General features: G+C 39.7%; 1 protein-coding gene across 1 annotated transcript; it reads left to right on the forward strand.

The window, feature by feature from the left end:
• Positions 1 to 13,978: 13,978 nt before the first annotated feature.
• On the forward strand, positions 13,979 to 15,133 carry NPY2R (neuropeptide Y receptor Y2). The gene has a single exon (XM_081538287.1). The coding sequence runs from the start codon at positions 13,979 to 13,981 to the stop codon at positions 15,131 to 15,133; it is 1,155 nt and encodes a 384-aa protein (XP_081394413.1).
• The last annotated feature ends 7,174 nt before the right edge of the window (positions 15,134 to 22,307 follow it).

Below are 22,307 nucleotides of genomic sequence, written 5' to 3' on the forward strand. Positions count from 1 at the left end.
ACACTCTGCAGTGCCAAACACTATGTATGTTTTCCCATCTATTAATCTTTGCAACAGCTTTACAGGTTGGGTATTATTAACTCTATTTTCCAAATGAAGCCCAGGGAACTTGCCCAAGCAGGTTGCCCCCAAGTGGATGATGAATAAACGCCATAACAAGTATTTGAATCCAAGTAGGCTAACCCCAGTGGTTCCCAGGTGGCTCTAGCAGTAAAGAACCCACTTGCCAAAGCAGGAGACAGAAGAGATGCAGGTTCGATCCCTGGGTCAGGAAGATCCCCTGGAGGAGGGTGTGGCAACCCACTACAGTATGCTTGCCTGGAGAATTTCATGAATGGAAGACCCTGGCAGCCTACAGTCCATAGCGCTGCAAAAGTCAGACACAACTGAAGCGACTTGGCACGTGCACACACACACACACACACACACACACACACACACACACACACATGCACAGGCTAACCCCAACCCTTTAACATTTAACCACTAGGCTACAGCTGCTTCTGTATAGAATTGTATGAGTGATTATTTATGCAAGGCACAGGCAGGGATTCACTTTGGAAATAAGAACTTGTGTGAAGAGCAGAATCAAAGGAGGAGTGGAAGGATTTGCATCTCTGAGTCAGAGAGATATGAACTTTCCTTAGCAATTCAGGGATACCTACTTTCTCATTAGTTAAGGAATATCTACTCTTCTTGCTATGGAGAAGGATAACTTGTGTTTCAAAGAGGAGGTGAAGAAAGAGGGAGATTCCTGCCCATAATTCTACAAGAAGTTGGATCTACCTGGGCAAGACAGTGATGAAGCAAGGGGTAGTAAATGAAAAGAGATGGAGAAGATAGTTTCAAATAATTTGTATAATGATAAGTTAACTAATTAACAGGAGGAAAAATGGAAAGACTGCCTTTTCATATCTCTTCTATACGTGCAAATGTACAAGATACATTCAGTGTCATCTGTGTAGGAGGTACTATGCTAAATGCAGATGATACAATGGTAGTTAAATCAGACCCAGAGCTGTTTTCTGAGTCTCAAAGACTAGTTAGGGAGAGAGGTGTCCATCAGGCAGTAAAATAATCACATAGAAATATACAATTCAAAGTACTATACAAGTGCTGAAGAGACAAAGAGAATTAACAGCTTTCTGATAGGCAAAATTGACCTGTTTAGCATGGTGAGGGACTGTTTCCCTAAGGAAGCGAGTCTCTGACTTCTAATTAGAAAGTAAATTATGCAGAGATATGCCCCTAGGAATTTGCCCTGGATAATATTTTATCTCAGTTAGTTCAGTTCAGTCACTCAGTCGTGTATGATTTTTTGCGACCCCATAGACTGTAGCACAACAGGCTTCCCTGTCCATCACCAACTACCAAAGCTAGTTCAAACTCATATCCTTTGAATCGGTGATGCCATCCAACCATCTCGTCCTCTGTTGTCCCCTTCTCCTCCTGCCTTCAATCTTTCCCAGCATCAGGGTCTTTTCCAATGAGTCAGTTCTTCCCATCAGGTGGCCAAAGTATTGGAGCTTCGGCTTCCCCATCAGTCCTTCCAGTGAATATTCAGGACTGCTTTCTTCGAGAATTGACTGGTTCAATCTCCTTTCAGTCTAAAGGACTCTTAAGAGTCCTTTCCAATACCATAGTTCAAAAGCATCAATTCTTCAGTGCTCAGCTTTCTTTACAGTCCAACTCTCACACCCATACATGACTACTGGAAAAACCATAGCTGTGACTCAGTCAGTCAGTTTGATCACTCAGTCGAGTCCGACTCTTTGCGACCCCATGGACTGCAGCACACCAGGCCTCCCTGTCCATCGCCAAACTCACATCCATTGAGTTGGTGATGCCACCCAACCATCTCATCCTCTGTCGTCCCCTTCTCCTCCCGCCTTCAGTCTTTCCCAGCATCAGGGTCTTTTCCAATGAGTCAGTTTTTCACATCAGGTGGCCAAAGGATTGGAGTTTCACCTTCAGCATCAGTCCTTCCAATGAATATTCAGGACTGATTTCCTTTAGGATGGACTGATTGGATCTCTTTGCAGTCCAAGGGACTCTCAAGAGTCTTCTCCAACACCACAGTTCAAAAGCATCAATTCTTTAGTGCTCAGCTTTCTTTATAGTCCAACTCTCACATCCATACATGACTGTTGGGAAAACCATAGCTTTGATTAGACAGACCTTTGTTGGCAAAGTAATGTCTCTGCTTTTTAATATACTGTCTAGGTTGGTCAGGTTGGTTGATTGGAGAAGGTGATGGCACCCCACTCCAGTACTCTTGCCTGGGAAATCCCATGGACGGAGGAGCCTGGTAGGCTGCCGTCCATGGGGTCGCGAAGAGTCGCGAAGAGTCGGACACGACTAAGCGACTTCACTTTCACTTTTCACTTTCATGCATTGGAGAAGGAAATGGCAACCCACTCCAGTGTTCTTGCCTGGAGAAGCCCAGGGACGGGGGAGCCTGGTGGGCTGCCGTCTATGGGGTCGCACAGAGTCGGACACAACTGAAGCTACTTAGCAGCAGCTAGGTTGGCCATAGCTTTTTTTCCAAGGAGCAAGGGTATTTTATTTTCACGGCTGCAATCACCATCTGCAGTGATTTTGGAGACCAAGAAAACTGCTCACTGTTTCCATTGTTTCCCCATTTATTTGCCATGAAGTCATGGGACTGGATGCCATGATCTTCACTGTTTAAGTGTTTAGTCTTAAGCCAGGTTTTTCACTCTCCTTTTTCACTTTCATCAACAGGCTCTTTAGTTCTTCTTTGCTTTCTGCCATAAGCGTGGTGTTATATGTGTATCTGAGGTTATTGATATTTCTCCTGGCAATCTTGACTCCAGCTCGTGCTTCATCCAGCCCGGCATTTCACATGATATATTCTGCATATAAGTTAAATAAGCAGGGTGTCAATATACAGCCTTGATGTACTCCTTTCATAATTTGGAACCAGTCTGTTGTTCCATGTCCAGTTCTAATTATTGCTTCTTGACCTGCATACAGATTTCTCAGGAGGCAGATAAGGTGGTCTGGTATTCCCATCTCTTGAAGAATTTTCCACAGTTTGTTTTGATCCACACAGTCAAAGGCTTTGGCAAAGCCAATAAAGAAGAAGTAGATGTTTTTCTGGAACTCTCTTGCTTTTTCGATGATCCAACAGATGTTGGCAATTTGATTTCTGGTTCCTGTGCCTTTTCTAAATCCAGCTTGAACATCTGGAAGTTCACAGTTCACTTACTATTGAAGACTTGCTTGGAGAATTTTGAGCATGACTCTGCTAGTGTGTGATATGTGTGCAAATGTGTGGTAGTGTGAACATTCTTTGGCATTGCCTTTCTTTGGGATTGGAATGAAAACTGACCTTTTCCAGTCCAGTGGCCACTGCTGATTTTTCCGAATTTGCTGACATACTGAGTGCAACACTTTCATAGCATCATCTGTAAGCATTTGAAATAACTCAGCTGGATTTTCCTTACTTCCCCAAGCTTTGTTCATAGTGATCCTTCCTAAGGCCCACTTGACTTCACTGTCCAGGATGTCTGGCTCTAGGTAAGTGATCACATCATCATGGTTATCTGGGTAATTCAGATGTTTTTTTGTATAGCTCTTCTGTGTATTCTTGCCACCTCTTCTTAACATCTTCTGCTTTTGTTAAGTCCATATCATTTCTGTCCTTTATTGTGCCCATCTTTGCATGAAATGTTCCCTTGGTATCTCTAATTTTCTTGAAGAGATCTCTAGTCGTTCCCATTCTATTGTTTTCCTCTATTTTTTTTCATTGATCACTGAGGACGGCTTTCTTATCTTCCTTTGCTATGCTTTGGAACTCTGCATTCAGATGGGTATATCTTTCCTTTTCTCCTTTGCCTTTCACTTCTCTTTTCAGCTATTTGTCAGGCTTCTTCAGACAACCATTTTTCTTTTTTACTTTTCTTTTTCTTGGGGATGGTCTTGATCCCTGCCTCCTGTACAATGTCACAAACCTCCGTCCATAGTTCTTCAGGCGCTCTGTCTATCAGATCTAATCCCTTGAATCTATTTGTCACTTCCACTGTGTAATCATTAGGGATTTGATTCAGGTCATACCTGAATGGTCTAGTGGTTTTCCTTTCTTTCTTCAATTTAAGTATGAATTTTTTATCCATAAATAATTTTATCTATGGAAACAAGATGTATTATTACCTTAAATCTGTATGAAATATAGGAACTGAAAAAGTTTCCAGCAATTTCTGAAGAACATAAAATGTCTGAATAATTCAGAAAAATTGTCTCTGTCACTCTTGCTTATTTATTTATTTCCCTCTTTATTTTTTAGCATATGAGGTATTGTCCCCCTAGAGTAGTGCTTGTCAAAAGTAGATGTATATTCACATTATCTGGGGAGCTTGCCAATTGCAGAATGCATCTGTAACTCCAAGAGTTTCTTTGGCTACATCTTCTAGGATAGAATCTTGTAATCTGCATTATTATGAAGGACTTCAGACAATTTTGATGAAGGGAACCCTAGCACAGTAGTTTGACAAAAGTAACCCTAGTTCATATAATTGTATTCCACATTTGTATTTTTTCCACTATGCTTATCATTCTAGACAAAATCTTAGTATTATATCTAAGTTATGACATATATTACACTTAACAGAAGACAACATTTACATTTTTTTTTGTATGCTTTCTGCATGACAGGTAAACTTAATTATGTAATTGATGTCTCCAAAAAAACCAATTTTTTTTATCTGATTTCCGTGTGCTAGCACAGGGAAACAAGAGTAAGAAGAATGAATCAGTTAAAAGCCTTACTATAGTTATTTGTATATTCCCACAAAATAAAAGAAATCAAAAAGTTGCCAGAGGTCAAAATTACTGTAAAATTTTAAGATAATATTTACTGTTAGTTATTAATGTTGAGATAATAACTCAGTGACAGGAAAGAAAATGTAGACTAAATCCCAAGAAATGAAATTGTTATTCAAGTTGTGGTCTAGATGTTAAATGATTAAGTTGACTATCTTGCTAATTATTTCCGGGAATTCAATAAAAGATTCTGACTATATCACCCGTGCATGATAATATGGTTTTCAGAAGGTTATTTTCAACAGAAAATGGTATCCCAGTGCTGGATAAAGCCAAGACCGTCTCTGTCTAGGTTTACACTGAATTGAGTTATTTCCCCCAAGAAACACTTCCCTGATTCTTCCTCCGTCCACACATACAACACTCATAAGCACAAACTGAACATTCCTTCCTTGTGACCTCAGATTGAAACTGAGCAGGACCCTGTGAAAACCTGGGCACAAAAGTCTTTCTGTGTCCCCTATTTCTTGATTATAAGAAATAGGCTTCATTCAGCCTCCTGGGTTCCAAAGGGCAGATTCAAACAGTTGCTAATCAGGGAAGGGAAGGAATGCAGAGACAAGAGAAGAAAAGTCAAGAAACAATAGTACAGTTTGGGGACAGGATCCTGGTTCCCACTCAAGGGATACACATAAAAATATCTCTGAGCTGTTCTGCAGGCACCGACACCCCTAACAAGTGGAGGAAGCTACCTGTATGCTGCCCACAAACAAGTAGACCCCAGATAGGCTGCAACCAGAGGTTGATGATGTTGACCCCTGCCTTCCTCACCACCAACCAATCAGAAGAAAGTCCACATGCTGATTACACCTTCTTTGAACCATTACTATAAAACTCACTACCCCCCAAGTTGGAACACACAGTTTTGAGACATTAGCCCACTGTGATCCCCCTTTGCCCTGCAAAGCAAAACAATTTTTCTTTCTGCTTCACCCAAAACTCTGTCTCTGAGATTTAATTCAGCATCAGTGTATAGAGGCCAGATTCAGCATCAAAGCCTATTTTGTCAGAGTCTACCTGAAAATCTCAATCTGCTTATGGTACTTCTTTACTAAAAATCTACATCCCTGGACTAGAGACATTCATCTGTGGCATTCATGTTGCATGGCCATCACCTGGCACAGTACCTGTAACAAATTACAGACACTCAGTAAAGATTTGTTGGTAGGAGTTGTGAGTAATAAAATGTTTATATAGATTTTATATGATTCTTTTTTACTACAAAGAGTAGTGAGTCCTGAATTTAATCCTGCTTGCATTACTCATTTCATGTTTTGAGATTTTTACTTTGAAGAAGCCATTTCACCATCTCCAAAATGACATGTGAAAACTATATAGAAATCTTTGAGTTCTCATCTCTCAAAATAAACCAATAGTAATTTAGTACAAGAGCTTTGTTTTTACTTGAACTTTTTTGAGAAAATTTTAAGATTAGATTTGTTTTGAGTGTATGATTCAAAACATACATATCAAATTATGTCTCTATATGCTACAAGGATAAACACTTATTAAAGTAAAATTGATATTTCTGAAAGAGCGCATGTTTCCTCTTTAGCTGTGGGCCTCCTGTGCATGTTTCAGATAATCCAATGAAAATTTGCATTGATTAAATTCTGAATTCCATATAAAAATGTCCCTTCCTCTCTTCTATGTTAAAAGTTGAACTGTGAATCATTTGCATTTAAATATCCTTCTAGATTTGGCCCTTTACCGGTTTCAACATCCATTTGAATGATCACCAAGAGATAAAAATCTCAGCAAAATGTTGCATATGTTGCTTACAATCCTGTTTAATTACTTTGAATCTGTAATTAAAAATTCAAAACAAAAATAAAAACCCAGAATCCATAGAAATACAAATCATAGCAAATGATACTTTTGCCCAGTTTAGGATTTATCATACATTTCACTTTGAATGACTAGCTGCTCTTCTGGAATGAGGCACCTGCCTACATAATACACTGCTATAAAGACTATAAGAGAATCCAGACTGTCAGCTTTGTGAAACTCATGCTTTGGACCATTTCTTGCTCACTCACATTTATTGGCCCTTTCGTTCCAAATGAACTAAGTTTGTAATGAGGTAGAAGGAAGTAGAACAAGGTCATATTTTACAGAACAAATTGATTAGACTGATTAGTTAAAACATAGACTAATTTAAAAGTTATTAACCTTGTGGCTCTATTTACATAAGCTAGCCTCTTTTTTTTATGCCTACTTGAAACAACATCCCTCGTTATCTGTTCAGATATGAACTTAACTCTCACTGCGCCTTTCCAGATCCTATCAGAAATATATCTACAACCTATTGAGAATCAATAGTATAACCAAATGGTCATTAGGATAGCTAAGGTCCATAATTTTTACTATAGGAGACTGTTATTAAAATTTTTAAAAGAATTCCTGTAAAAAGGACTTATTAAGCCCAAGAATAAATAAATGAATTTATTGAACATTTACATAAAGCAAGACAGAGTAAGTTTTAGATATACTAAGCACTGTATCTATGTTAATGATTATAATTAAGCTAATTCCATTGTTAACATTTCCTAACTAGGGGCTTGTTATTAAGGTTTGCTTTTTCAGTCTGATAAGTATATCATTTAATAAACACTAAAAGTCTCACTGAGCATTTGTCACTTGCTGGGTTTGGAGGTTGGAGGACCCTTCTGCCTGGTTCGCCGCTCTTTCTCTCTCTGTCCTGCGCTCTTCCTCCTTTCCTTGGGCCAGTGCCCTGATTTATGGAATTTCTTCCTCCTTCTGGAATCAGCTTCCACATGCTAGCTGCACCACACTACTTCATTCTGTCTATGATTTAAGTAGAATTGTATGGTTTGAAGTTTATTTTTCTCTCAGGAAATACTGATATTAAGATGAAAAAAGAAACATAGCTTTTTTTGACTTTTCCCAGGAATCAAAACATATTTATTCTTTTTTGGGGCTTTTTTTTTTTAATTAAATTTAAAATTCAGTTTCACTTTCACTGGTCACATTTCAAGAGCTCCATGTTCTTTTTACAGTCATTATAAATTACTTTTATAATCAAAATAACAATGAAATTACTTACACCATAGAAGAAGCTTCTTTGCTCTCAAAATAAATTTATGCTGAAGAAAATCCATATTATGATTTACTTTATCTAAAAAGTATGATAAATCACAAGTGATCTTCTATCCTAACCCTAACTTTTTTTTAATGAAAGCTTCTGGGAAATTCCTCATTCTAACTATCTAAAATACTGAATTGTTCAGTTATTCACCAGATCCTTTACTTCAGAATCTCACTGAGAACATCTATTCAATCAGAAGTGGGAAAGAAAATTACTTATTTAGCAATAATGTTTGGCTGCATTCTTTTTATATTTATGTGCCCTGGGGAATGGTCTAAGGGTAGTGAAAATTGCAAGAGTCATGTTCTGGATATTTTAGGAGGTTTATCAAACATTGCATACAAATATCAGAAGCCAACATTGGAAGCCCAATGGCCAGGTTGCAAACTATCTATCTATCTATCTATCTATCTATCTATCCATCCATCTATCTCTCCCTATTTATTTTGGTCTGTACAGATCTGGGTGGGAGGGTGATGTTTTAAAAATTAATTTTCTTCGTTAAAATTTTCTTTGTTAAAAAGAAGATTTATAACAATATGGATTTTGTTTCTCTTAAAAAATCAGATCTGAATCCAGATTTTTTCAGGGCCGCTCAGTGGAGTCTGAGAAGCACTCTCCTCCTTCAGAAGAGGCATGTGCCTTGTGTCTTTTGACATATGGTAGCCCCCAACATTCCCTACTGTCCACCACAGGCTAGACTGCTGGTATATTGATGTCATCGGCCCTAGTGACACAGGCATCTGAATTTGAGTCTGCTCCTTATTTGAACAGTCATCAGCACATATTCTGGTTAGATATATGAAATTGCCCAAGGAAGTAACTGATTTGACACAACAGAGATCAGGCAGTAACAATCCTGTCCTATCTCAATTTGTATTAATCAGTATTTTGCCACCTCTTCCACTACTTTCTATCAGTTTCTTGATGGGGTTTATTAGCATTATCAGAATGGTTCATTGATCAGTTTCTCACACAACTCTGCACTTTATTGGAAAATATTAATCAAAAACGTTGTGCAGTCTCATCAGGATCACTGACTAGATGTCTGTGGAACTATGTGAATCTTCTAAGACACATATGTGTGCATAAGATGGTGAGACAAATATTTATATACACTTGCTAAGATGCTTTGGAAAAAGTTGTAAAAAGAGGCAAAGTTATTTTGTGCAATCTATGTCAGTGAAACCTGTTGAGTCCTCCAAAGTAATTACTTTCAAGGGCAATATTCATCTGTTCTCCTGTATATTTGCTTTCTTAATTGTTGTTTTAAGCCTCTCTTGACTCTTCTAAAGTTACAGCTCCTTGGCACGCAGTTCATTCTTCACTGGTGCAAATATATTAAGCATGGAATCTATTGCAGAAAACACATTTACAAACAAGGAATATTTCTCCAAGGTAAAAAATGTACAAACATGTTTTTAAGTGGAACTGCGTAGAACATTTGGATATTTCCAGTTCTTTGTGTTTTATGTTTCTTGGTAATTGAAAAGCCCAAGCTGCTTTGCTTTATCAGTAATTTCTGTGATAATTTATCAATAAAGTATGCTTTTGTAGGCATAATTTACATTAGCCAGAAGATCAATTTCAGATTAGACTGAGTAAAAATGCCTTACATATGCAACACTACCGAGGTGCCTGCAAGTCCTCAGAGTTTGAAAACCCAATGCTCTTGAGAAGAGGACTTCACTAATATTTTTGAGAGTGCTTTTTAGTAGTGTCATCTTTTTTATACTTCAGAGAAATTTCAAGTGAAGCAGAATAACCATTCTCATTTCGGATATGAAGAGGCTGATGCATAGAAGTTTCAGGCTAGTTCGAAATACTCTGCTGCTACCTCTAGAAATGAACAAGGGGAAGAGAGATTGGCTGAAAACCGCGAGAAGGAACGGTTCTGAATTAAGAGTTCGTGGGAGGAACAATCTTTGTGGACTGACTCCACAATCCTGTTTTACTCTGAGGCTCTAACTCAGCCTGGCGGGCAGTCATTTAGCAGAGGGTATCGCTGGGAGGAGACAGCTGAGAGGATTCTGGAGGCAGGCGCGCACCTTAGGTCATGAGCAGAGAGGGAAGGGTCTAGAAGTCAGCTAACCCGAGAGATCAAGATTCAGGACTTGTCGTGACCCGTTGTTTTCCTCTTCCTATTCTAGCTTTTGCCCTGAGCAGAAGCGCGCACCACCCGGGCTGCCGGCTTTTGCATCTGAATGAGCATTACCCAACGTGTAAACTGTCAACCGACACCTGTTCAGGAAATCGCCGATTCTGGGCAATGAGGATCTTAATTCGCTTTGCCTTCGCGTGGAGCTCCGCGATCTCCCAGAGTTACACCAAAGCCCTGCACTCCAGCCCTGGCAGAGAGTTGGTCCTCCACGCGCATTTGTGAGGTGCTTTTCCGCGGTTCTGCACGGGGTCCAGCTCCTCACCTCCGCTCCTACCGGCCAAAGGGAAAGCGACTGCTGGTTGGAGTTGTGGGATTTTCCCAGCTCCGCCAGTTCGCCGGGTTTCTGCCTCCCGGGTTCGCCTCGAGCCAGCTCCAGGCGTCCTCTCGTCCGCGGCTGGGCCCGTCTGCCCTGCCTTCGCCCTCGTCCTGCCTCTCTCCCCGGCGGCCGTGGTGAGCCGGCCGGAGCCCGGGGGTCTGTCCGCGCCCGTCCGTCTTTCTAGGAACTGAATACAGGGGGAGGGGTTGATAGGAGGGAGCGGAGGCAGGAGTGGTGCGAACGCTCAGACTGTCAGACTCGGGGGTGGCTACTGGGGTCAGTGGTGGTCAGAAGAGAGGAGGCTGCAGGCGGCGGTGGGGACCTCGAGGGGGTTCCGGGCAGGGGCCCTCTGCGCGCGTTTCCAGCCCTCCGGGAGGAGACACTGGGACTCTGCCCCCTGCCCCATCGCACAGAGAATTCCCGTCCAGCATTCTCCACTGCGGAGCCCTCGTCCCCTCCTTTCGCCCCGGCTTCTTTTTCTTCGAGGGAGGGGTTCGCCTCCCACCTCCGGAGCCTCGCCTCCCCACCCGCTCTTGGCGCCGCGCTGTGCGGGGCGGTGCGGGGCCCGCGCGCTGGGCCGCGGAGGTGGGCGGCTTATCTCAGCGGGGCCAGCCTCCCTGCGGCTGAGACCGCCGGGCGCACGCGGAGCTCTCCTGCTCTCTCCGGCGCGCGGCTGCCCTGCACCGTCGGAGCGGACGGAACCGGGCCTGCCTTTGGAAATCGTCCGGTGCCCTCTCCGGGTCGGCAGGCAATCATCACACTGACTGGCGGCGAGACGTCTGGCTTCTACCCCTCAACAGAAACGGTCAGTACCTGTAAGTCTTAACTCTGACTCATCTGGGAGTGAGAGGATCCCGAGAAAAGGCTTTCGGGTCCTTTGATGGGGTTGAGGAAGGTCCTCCTGAGTGTAGGGGCTTTTTTTTTTTTTTTCCCCACGTTTAGGCCGAAGGTGGGCATTATGGGTGATACCAGGAATATTCCTTACCCACTGAAAAGTCTTGACTCTTCTTAAGAAAGGTAATTATCTTTCCAGAACAGCAGGTTGCTACTGTTCCTGCCGCTTTAAAAATCAAACATCTGTTTAGGTGGGAAGGTCATATTGCATTCTCCTAAACTGTCCAAGAATGGACACATTTATGCCAGCATTCACTGGTTACCTATCGGAAGAGTTCACCCCCTGGTAGGATCGTGGGGTGACAAAAAAAAAAAAAAAGAGGCAAAAGGAAAAGCTTTAAGACTTTTGGTAGTAGGGACACATCATGTAAACTAAATGACATGAAATGCACAGGGCTGGTTCAAAGGTCAGAGGCTCAAATACACAGAAGAGATTCATTCTCAATCATCTTGGTTCAACTTTTCATGAACTTGGTTCATTCATTTTTAACTTTCTGCTTATCAGGCAAACAGTCATGTCTTACATAGGGCTTTCTTGGATGTCCGCAGCCCCTCTCTCCAGGACTAACAAGTGTAGGGCATGTGACATAGTATGTGTGATTCTTCCCTGAGAAAAAAAATTCCTGGATGTGACTGATAAGATGATAATGTTTTTATTAAGGCCAACCTGTGACAATAAGAATACTGTTTAAAAAAAAAAAAACCCGCAAATTTAAATATGCAGTCAAAACATAAACTCGTTTCCCACTTAATAATTTGAAGGTTTTTGAATCTCTGGGGGGGGGGGAGTCCTAAAGCCATTTTCCTACTCTACAAAGAAATTGTTCTATAGCAGAATCACAAAATTCATTCATCCAGGATAACTGTACCACTCACAGCTATCCTCAAATGTCTTGAACAATGTAAATGCCTCATTTTGACCTTACTTCAAGGAAAAAGTTTTTCCCCATTTCTACTCATCTTTTAATTTTCCTGCCTTTGTGAGTTTTTACTCTGGAAGTTCCCTCTATGTATTCTCTTATCCTCTTCCCGAAGTGCAATCATAAAATGATGCATTCTCTAAGTAACACTCAGACCTGGCTGAACACCAGTCATGTGCTTGAGAACAGCTATTAGAATCCATATGCTAATACCTTGGAGATTAATAATCATTTCTGTAGAGAAGCTTTAAAGAAAGGAGTAAAGAAAATGAGATTGAAAAGAAAAAGCAAAATAAATTAATAAATCAAGTATGCTTCTAATAACCTTCTATCTCAGGCTTGCTCTCAATTTGCTGCAAACCTCAGACATTCTGGAGTCTCATTAGTTCTGTTAATGACTTGTCAGGATTGACTAATTGTGCCCTGTAAAGTCTCTTACTCTAAGAAAAATGGAAGGGCCCATCAAATAAAATACTCCAAGATTTGAATAGTTTCCACTTTCTCTAATCACTAAAGAATGGAGGCAAGTGCAAAAGGGGATGTGCTTTTTGGAACGTTCTGTTTGAAATGCATGCAGAGAGAACTAGAATATATCAGTAAAGCAAATGCATGAGTATATGAAAATCTCTGTGATAAGCAACTATTATGGGGTGTGTGTGTGTGTGTGTGTGTGTGTGTGTGTGTGTGTGTGAAGCCCTTGGAGAGAGAAAGTTTCCTTATGGTGTATACTGAGGACCCATTTTTAATATTCTAATCAGTAATTGTATCTTGGAACAAATTTCTTATAGAGGTGGTTACTTGGTGGTTACATATAAGAAAATGAGCAGAGAGATGTCATGTCAGAGCAAAGATCCTATGTAGGGAATTATCTTCAGTAAAGGAAAGGATCAAAATTGTTACTTTGTATTTTGCTGACCTCATTTATTCAGTAAAATTGTGCTTTCCTTCAGCTTCATATTTTCTAAGATTTAAACAATGGATGCAAACAGTCCAGAAATGGAGATGTGTCCTGAAAGAGACTGCTGTGGTGTGGAGGCTGAAGGATGTGTCATATGCTCCTTGCAGCCTTGGAAGTAAGCATAGGTTGTTGGGATAACTGAGCAGGCAGGCCAGAGAGGCATAGAAAGGCCAACGTGTTGCTGGAATTAGGAATAGTTCAGTATGACAGAAGGATCAGAGAGACCCTAAAATGTCAGGAGAGATGAAGACAGGGTTGAGTTCAAGGAAAGCTTGGATGTCATACAGTGGCGTTGCGATTTTCTTCTGTATGTCAGTGCCATCAACCTGTGCAGGAAGCACCTGTAGTGGCCGAGAAAATTAATGAAAGCATACATGCATGGGCAGCTTAGCATATCGTGCAAAACAGAACCTACTCAAGAATGCAAATAGAAGTAATTTAATGCCAAAAATTGATTATGCAAGTGATGGAAACCAAGCAGAGGATGTTGAGGCCACACAGGATAAGCAAGAGCAAAGAATCATCACTACTTCCAGCTAGAGGGACACAGGGAGAAAGTGGTGTAACTGAAGCCAGGGACCATGTGCTTCCAACTGGAAACAAAATCACTGCAGGCCATTCCCGTGGGATCCAGCTACTTTAGGGATTGAAGGACAGGTACTTTGAATCCCAGCCAAAATGAAACCAAGCCATTTGTGATATTCCTTGCACCCTTCTGTTTTCCTTGTTTCATACTTGTTCATTTTTTTTAAATTGCAGATTCTTGTGCTAGCTGATGAAAATGGGCCCATTAGGTGCAGAGGCTGATGAGAACCAGACAGTGGAAGAAATGAAAGTGGATCAGTTCAGTCCAGGACATACCACTCCTATAGGGGAGCTGGCCCCTGACTCTGAACCGGAGCTTATAGACAGCACCAAGCTGATTGAGGTACAGGTTATCCTTATATTGGCCTACTGCTCCATCATCTTGCTTGGGGTGATTGGCAATTCCTTGGTGATCCATGTGGTGATCAAATTCAAGAGCATGCGTACAGTAACCAACTTCTTTATTGCCAATCTGGCTGTGGCGGATCTTCTAGTGAACACCCTGTGCTTGCCGTTTACACTTACCTACACCTTAATGGGGGAGTGGAAGATGGGTCCTGTCCTGTGCCACTTGGTGCCATACGCCCAGGGCCTGGCAGTCCAAGTGTCCACCATCACCCTGACAGTGATTGCCCTGGACCGGCATCGTTGCATTGTCTACCACCTGGAGAGCAAGATTTCCAAGCAAATCAGCTTCTTGATTATTGGCTTGGCTTGGGGTGTCAGCGCCCTGCTAGCAAGCCCCCTGGCCATCTTCCGGGAGTACTCACTGATTGAGATTATTCCTGACTTTGAGATTGTGGCCTGCACTGAGAAGTGGCCTGGAGAGGAGAAGGGCATCTATGGCACTATCTACAGTCTGTCCTCCTTACTAATCCTGTATGTTTTGCCTCTGGGCATCATCTCTTTTTCCTACACTCGTATCTGGAGTAAACTTAAGAACCATGTCAGTCCTGGAGCTGCTCATGACCACTACCATCAGCGGAGGCAGAAAACCACCAAAATGCTGGTGTGTGTGGTGGTGGTGTTTGCGGTCAGCTGGTTGCCCCTCCACGCCTTCCAACTTGCTGTTGACATTGACAGCCAAGTCTTGGACCTGAAGGAATACAAACTCATCTTCACTGTGTTCCACATCATTGCCATGTGCTCCACCTTTGCCAATCCCCTTCTCTACGGCTGGATGAACAGCAACTACAGAAAGGCTTTCCTCTCAGCGTTTCGCTGTGAGCAGAGGTTGGATGCCATTCACTCTGAGGTGTCTGTGACGTTCAAGGCTAAAAAGCACCTGCAAGTCACAAAGAATAATGGTCCCAATGATTCTTTCACAGAGGCTACCAACGTCTAAGGCAACTGACAGGTGAGAATACATGGATGAATTCTGACCAGAGCTATAAACCTGGGTTAGGAGAGCATGCAGGTGCATCCTCATTTCCCATTTTAAGATAGCATCTGATTGGAAGCATATGCAGTATAATTCATGGAAAACTGATTGGCAGAGTCTAATAAAAACATTCAAATTCAAAGACAAAGCAACATAACAGTTTGATTATGGTTACTTGGATGGTAGGTTGAATTATGAGTAAAAGCAGAGAGAAATGGTTTTGACTGTTTCCAAGAGTGAAGGAACCATGAACAAGGAATTGATGTTAGCAGCATTGCCAAAAGGTGTGGGTGAAAAAAGCTGACTTTCAAATCACATTAGAGGATAGGTTGGGGATGATGTATAATTCACTGTTCCCCTCTCACCTGATGAAAAGTCTACCAACATCAATTTCCCTAGAAAGGCACAGACTCTGTTGTATTTTGGCTTTCTGTTATTCTTCCTGTGGACCAAAACCATTAGAGAACATTGCAGGTAAATGTTACCAACTATTTGGATGACTTCAAGGAAATAAACTGAAATTTTCTGGGTGATTAGCGTTTTGGCAAGTGATGTGGGAAATCTTTACCATTCAGTTAGCCAGTTGTTTTTTTAAAACCAAATGCACATTTAATGAAAAGTTTCTTCAACTTAGAATTGAACGCTGAAATTCTCAGAGAAATATAAACCTTCATTCAGCTTCTTGTTACAAGTTGTCTCTGCTTTATATAGTTACTATTTGGATAACAGATAAGGATGCAATGCATTATGTTTAATCATTGCTAATTGTTATAACTTTCTGAACACATTATTTCTGTATTGGAGCTGAGCTTGTCTTTATTGAGAATTAGATCAGATTAGGAAATAGTTTCATGGCATTTTGTAACATTCTCTGCTTATTTGTAAGCAGTTTTTGCACTGGTACATAAGTGTAATGTGTTTACTGCAGTATTATTATTTTTTAAAAAATTCATCTTCCATGGACCCACTCATGATTCATAAAACAATATAATTTCATCAAAATGGAACTTATCTGATAAGAACTACTAAAAACATTACATGCATTCCACTTTGGAAATGTTCAATTTGGACCAATTTCAACATAATTATTATTCTTTGGAAATAATTAGCTATATTTTTGGATAACTTAAGAATATATACATAATAAAATCTTACCTATAAACAGTGGAACATAGATGCTATAGTTCTTTTCTTTTAATGATTTTGTGAATGCAATTTTTATTTCAATATTATCCAACCAAAGATGTTAAAACTCGATTAGATTTATAAAAAATAATTGAGATGTTAAAATAACTGAACTTTGGATGCTATTAATGGAGTTTCATTGTAAACCTATGTTTATAAGTATGACTGAATTTATTTCCTTAAATTTTAAGTAAATTCAGCATGACTGTTGCATTTAGTTATAAATATTAACTTCATGAACAGGAGTGATATATTTTATGGATACATTTAAAATTCATACTATGTCTCTTAGTTATTTTCATGCTAGAAGTAAATGACTGGTCTTGAAATGAACTGTGCTTTTGAAATACTGAAAAAGAATGAAAACAATGGAAGTTAAATTAAGTGTGGGACTGAATAAGAAGTTGACAAATAATTATATCTATAATGTATAATTGAAGAATTCATTTTTTTCTTAGCCCTGGCGTGACTGTCCAAGAAGCAGCTTTTTGTCTTTTAAATGGAAGTAACTTTGCATAAAATGCTGATAGATAATTGTGGTTGAGGCTTTTTTTTTTTCCTCCTGGAGAATTCTTTCACTCTAGAAAATGTGCGTGCTACTGTATCACCTGTTGTCATAGTAAATTATTAGGATCCAATTAATATATGTGATCTAGCTAATCAACTCATTAATGAAATGTCCTTTATGTAGTGATTTTATCTGTTGAAATAAAAAGAATTTGGGAAATTAGAGAAATGCATGTTATTTTATGTCAGAGTTCCTGTCCAACATGAGATAGTCAGCCTTTGACACAGAAAGGGGGAATCATGAAAAGGGGAATCATGGCCGCTCCTGTGCAGTTAGTGTATTGTCCTCTCCAGTCTGTACGTGAACCTAAGTCAACAGACTTTGCTCGTACGGCTGCACTTGGAGTCCATATTCTGACAAGGCCTGGATATGCATCTATTCTCACACCAGAACTTTCTTCTGGTTGTCAGATCTGCATCTCTGTCAGCCCACTTGACATGCCCACATAGTGTCTCACCAGTAGATCAAATCTAGCATGTCTAAGTCAGAACCTGATATTTTTGATTTCCACCTCACCCCACTTCCACTTTATTTTCCTGTATTGCCTGTCATAGTCATGATACTGCTATCTACCTAGTTCCCAAAAATGTAAGCACTTTGGAGCCACTCTTGTCTCTTCTGTCTCTTTATCACACACGTCCATTAAGTTCTCACCTTTTGTGTTAATTCCTAGACATTTCTTGAATCAATTCGCTTTTCTCCATCTCTATGCTCCCCACCATAGTTCAGACTGTGCTTATCTCCCCAGACCGCTATATCTCTCATTTGGTTTAATGTAGCAACTTCGTAATTTTTCTTTATATATCTCATTGTTTGCCCATCCAATCCAACTTTTACCCATAAAACAAGTGATTTTTCAAAAACTCAGATTTTATCAAATCACTTTTTTCCTCATCATTCTTGTACCAAAATCTTTCTATGACTTGAAACCTGTATAGGATCTAGTTGTACCTAACATCTTCTACCTTTTGCAGATTCTTTTTCCAATCTTTGCTGCATATGGAGTACATGAAGGCAGGGGACCAGCACTGTTTTAATCCTCATGATATCACAGGTATTTGTAGCTCCTGGCACCAAGTTAGTGCTCAGTAAATATCCACCAAGAAAACTGAATTGATAAGTCAAGTAAATACAAAAGCAGATTTGAAGATACATGCATAAGGATGTAAACGATCAGCTACATGATAGGAAAATCATCTTTATCATACGACTTATAGAAAAGTAAGGTTTTAGCTATGTAGGAATAGCTAAAACCAATAAAGATGAATATTTGTTCAACATGGTTTTATTTTTTTGGAAGGTCATTTAGACATTTGTATAGGTGAAAAGAGCTCTATAAATAGACTACATTTATGGCTCACTCAGAATTATCTAAAACCTTATACAATGGAAGCATGTAGCAATCAGTGAAGTCTATTAATCATGATTCAGATAGCTAAGGTATTTCCAGAAAAAAAGTCATTTAGTACAGAAAACTGAAACCTTGCAAAATGATTGGAAGAATTGGAAAAATGAAGGTTAGGAAAAGCTTCCTCTGGCATTGAGGAAACAAGGAGGTGCAAAATTGCAGGGAACTGCAGCTAACATCTACAGTAGCATTGTGGACAATACACAGGAAAAAGCACAGATTTATCTGTGAAAATGTTGTTGGCTCCTCCTAAAGCCACCATCTTTCTCGTCTCTCCCATAGACTCAATTATGCCATTTGTTTCTCTTCTGCTTTTCAAAATTCATACGCATTATCTCTTACTTGTGAAATATAACTCAAGTCTTGCTGACAGGGATTTGGGGAAATGTAGTTCTTAGGTTTTTAGCTCCTAAGATATAGGGGAAAGTTTTGAATGGAGAATATGCTGCTTAATTGCTGTCCAACAATCCGTCAGTCTTAAGAACTGCCCAAATGGTGCAGTTTCTAGTTTCAACTACATTTTCTCCTTCTCTGTACCTATGGGTTCTTCAAAGCTGCAGTGGTGAAAGGTGACTATATCTTTTTTTTTTTTCTCTTATCCAGGCCAATGTGTTATAAATACTCTTTAAAAACTAGCCTATTAAAAAACAAAAAAACAAAAAAACTAGCCTATTAGTACAGGTGGACTGAGGAATAAAGTATAAGTAAAGGCCATTTTTTTCCTCTGGGAAATTGATCAGAAAGGAGGAAGAAAGAATTATACCAAGGCTCTGAAGCAATAGGATGAGCAAAGGAAATTATGTTTCATGGAGAAAATGCTCTTTAAAATTTTCAAGTTCACAAGATGATATATTGAATTATATTGGAACAAAAGATAGAGTTTACTTTTCCTTAAGAAAACAAAAACCATAATGGAACACAAAAATAGTAGAGAATGCAAACATCTTCATGATTATGTCTTACGACATTAAACAAAGGTAGGAATTTCATTTAACAAAGGATTACTAAGGGTTGATTTGTGCAGATTTATAAAAGACACATGTCTGTTAGATCACTGAACTTTTTTTGGCTTGGTACACTGGTCAGATGTCCATAGACTTTACAAGTTTTCCTGGGTATGGAAGACTGTGTGTTAAAACAATTCACATGTTATCTGTAACTCCAACTCTTTCTTGTTAATCTGTGAATGTATAAGTGCATGGAAATAAAGAGAAATGACTAATCCTGAATCTAATCTTCTTTATATCAAGTTTCAACACTTTAACAAATTGCTTGCAAAACATATCTGACCATGCTACAGGCATGAGTTGTCACATTAAAATTTAAAAGTGCTGCATTTTTCCAGATAAAAAGCAAATGAATATTTTATATATTTGTTTTTGCCCTTGTCATCGGAAAGTAACACACACTGTAAAAATACAGGCATATGTATATGCACAAATACAAACATATTTAATTACAAACAAAATCACCTTGATGTACAATATCATTCAATATTGTACATTGCCTATGAATAAATCATCCAACTGTCTAACAGTGATTATTAACCTTTTTCCATATGACATACTATTCCCAGTAGGGCCCTGCAGATGCATTTACCAGTGGGCTGTAGGTGGGATAGGGAGAGGAGAGTGGGGAAATACAGTCTGGAATATGAACAAAATAATTTGAATGTAAGATGTTTTGCATATATTTGCATAAAAGTTTTTTAGAGAGTTATCAACCAGTTGATAATTGAAGATGACACATATGAAATTGGTGTCTATCATTTTGAAAATGTCATCTATTAGCATAGAATAAGCTACAAACAGCCTCTAAGGACACAGATTTATTGTGCAATTGTTCCTGTTCTCTGACAGAAGCATAACAGAGTGTTGTTTTGAGAATGCAATCGAAGTGGAGACAAAAGTGGATTCAACTAACATGTTTAGAGTCAGGACTGGTGAATGCACTGTGTATATTAAGTAGGAACCAAATGCCATGGGTAGAAATAGATCTGTAATAATACTTTTCATACTTGACCATATTGAGGGATTCAACAGCAGGATCTAAGGGAACAGAGATAATGTAATTTTAGATTCACTGAAGTAATAATGTGACATTGAAGGATTTCTTCTGCCTTTTTGTTCCAGGAAAAATAATTTGCTGGAAGTAAAAGCTTCCTACTTAGTACTACAAGGACAACCCTCATATAAATAGTTTTTGTCAAAGGCACAAAAAGCCTCACAAATGGACAGATACAGTGTACTTAATAGCTTATGATCTCTAAAACTCCACAGAAGATAAACAAATCTCGTTTATCTCCATGATAAGGGTTTTATATTTATTTTCTGGTTTTCAGTTTAAAAGTCTAAAATTAGATGTAGGCATTCCTTACCTAGAAGGACTCTTGTGGAAATTGCTTATAACAGTCATTACATTCCAAGACAACATGAAGCAGATGATTATGGTCATGCGTATTTATTTAAATACAGGTTTCAGCAGCTTTTTTTAGTGGATATAATTTAAAGTATACTAATGGAATTTTGGAACTATTGATATTGTTATGCGGTGCTACTTTTATGCATAAACATACTTGAGCATATACCTTACCTTGAGCAGTTTTGTTATTAATGCTAATCACTTGTACTGTAATCAGCATCTCTTACTGATTACACTTTGCCCACCAGCACATTCTTAGAGGTATGACTGTGCAACAGAGTTATGCTATCCTTGCAGAAAACTCAGAGTATTCAACAAACTCACAGCATTCCTTACACGGCCTTCTGTTATTCCCAGATCTAAGTCTCTCTCATAAATGTTCCCTTGTTCTCCTCCTCTCCAGTTCTGTTTTCCACTGACAGAGATCGGCTGGAAGAACAAGCGACCTGAACAGGGTTCCAAGGTTAAAGTAATATACTCCAAAACGCAAGGAAGACCAGTGGGTGAATCTGCATAAGGAAAGGCTTAAAGCTGGAGAATCCAGAGCAACAGCCAAGTTCAAGGGGGCCATCTTAAAGAAGTCAGGGAACTAAGTGTCGATATCTGGGCAGGGCCCGGACCCAAACCAGGAAGCAGAAACAGTGAAAAGGGGAAAGCAGGCAGGAGCAGCGTCATAGCTGTTCCACTATGGATAGCAATGCTAAGTGAAGGGTCCTGGACCAAGCTGGAAAATCTTAGATAAGCATTTCCTTATGGCATGAGTTCATAGACACTCAACGACAGCAACACTCACGCCTTTTAGTTAAAATTGTCTGCAAGCTCTCGTAAGTCTCTAGAAAACATTTTAATTGAATTGTAGGGTTTTTTTTTTAATATCTGGGAGTTCATTCATTTAACACATAATAAGCTTACTGAGCCTTAAAACAGTAAATTCTTGTGATAATTACTTCCTGCTTTTCACCCTATTGGGAGTGAGGGGTATATGAAAGAGTGATCTCTGTGGAGAGGAGACATGAAGGCCAAAGAGCAGATGAAACAGTCTGAGGCAAAGGGAAAGAAGACCTCCCAAGCAGTTTCCTATTTGCCTACATTGTGTAGATCAAATGGGTACAAACTTACTGGAAGAGTCAATGAATCTTTCTGCAACATTGTTGAACTTCCAGACAGCTCCAGCACTCAGTCAATCCCCTACCATTTTAAATCTTAATGAAGTAAAACTTATAGTTAAATGCACAGATTTAGGTACATAATCCCATGTGTTTTGACAAGAGTACACATGTATGTGGGCTTCCCATGTGGCAGTAGTGGTAAAATATCTGACTGCCAGTGCAGGAGACATAGGAGACACAGGTTCAATGCATGGATCAGGAAGATCCCCTGAAGCAGGGCATGGCAATCCACTCCAGTATTCTTGCCTGGAGAATCCCATGGACAGAGGAGCCTGGCAGGCCACAGTCCATAGGGCTGCAAAGATTCGGACATGACTGAAACAACTTAGCATGCACTCAGGCATACACATGTGTGACCATTTACCTCAATCAAAATAAAGATGATTC

Source organism: Giraffa tippelskirchi, chromosome 11, assembly GCF_054371585.1.
Source record: "Giraffa tippelskirchi isolate mGirTip1 chromosome 11, T2T-mGirTip1v1.2.pri, whole genome shotgun sequence".
Taxonomy (NCBI): domain Eukaryota; kingdom Metazoa; phylum Chordata; class Mammalia; order Artiodactyla; family Giraffidae; genus Giraffa; species Giraffa tippelskirchi.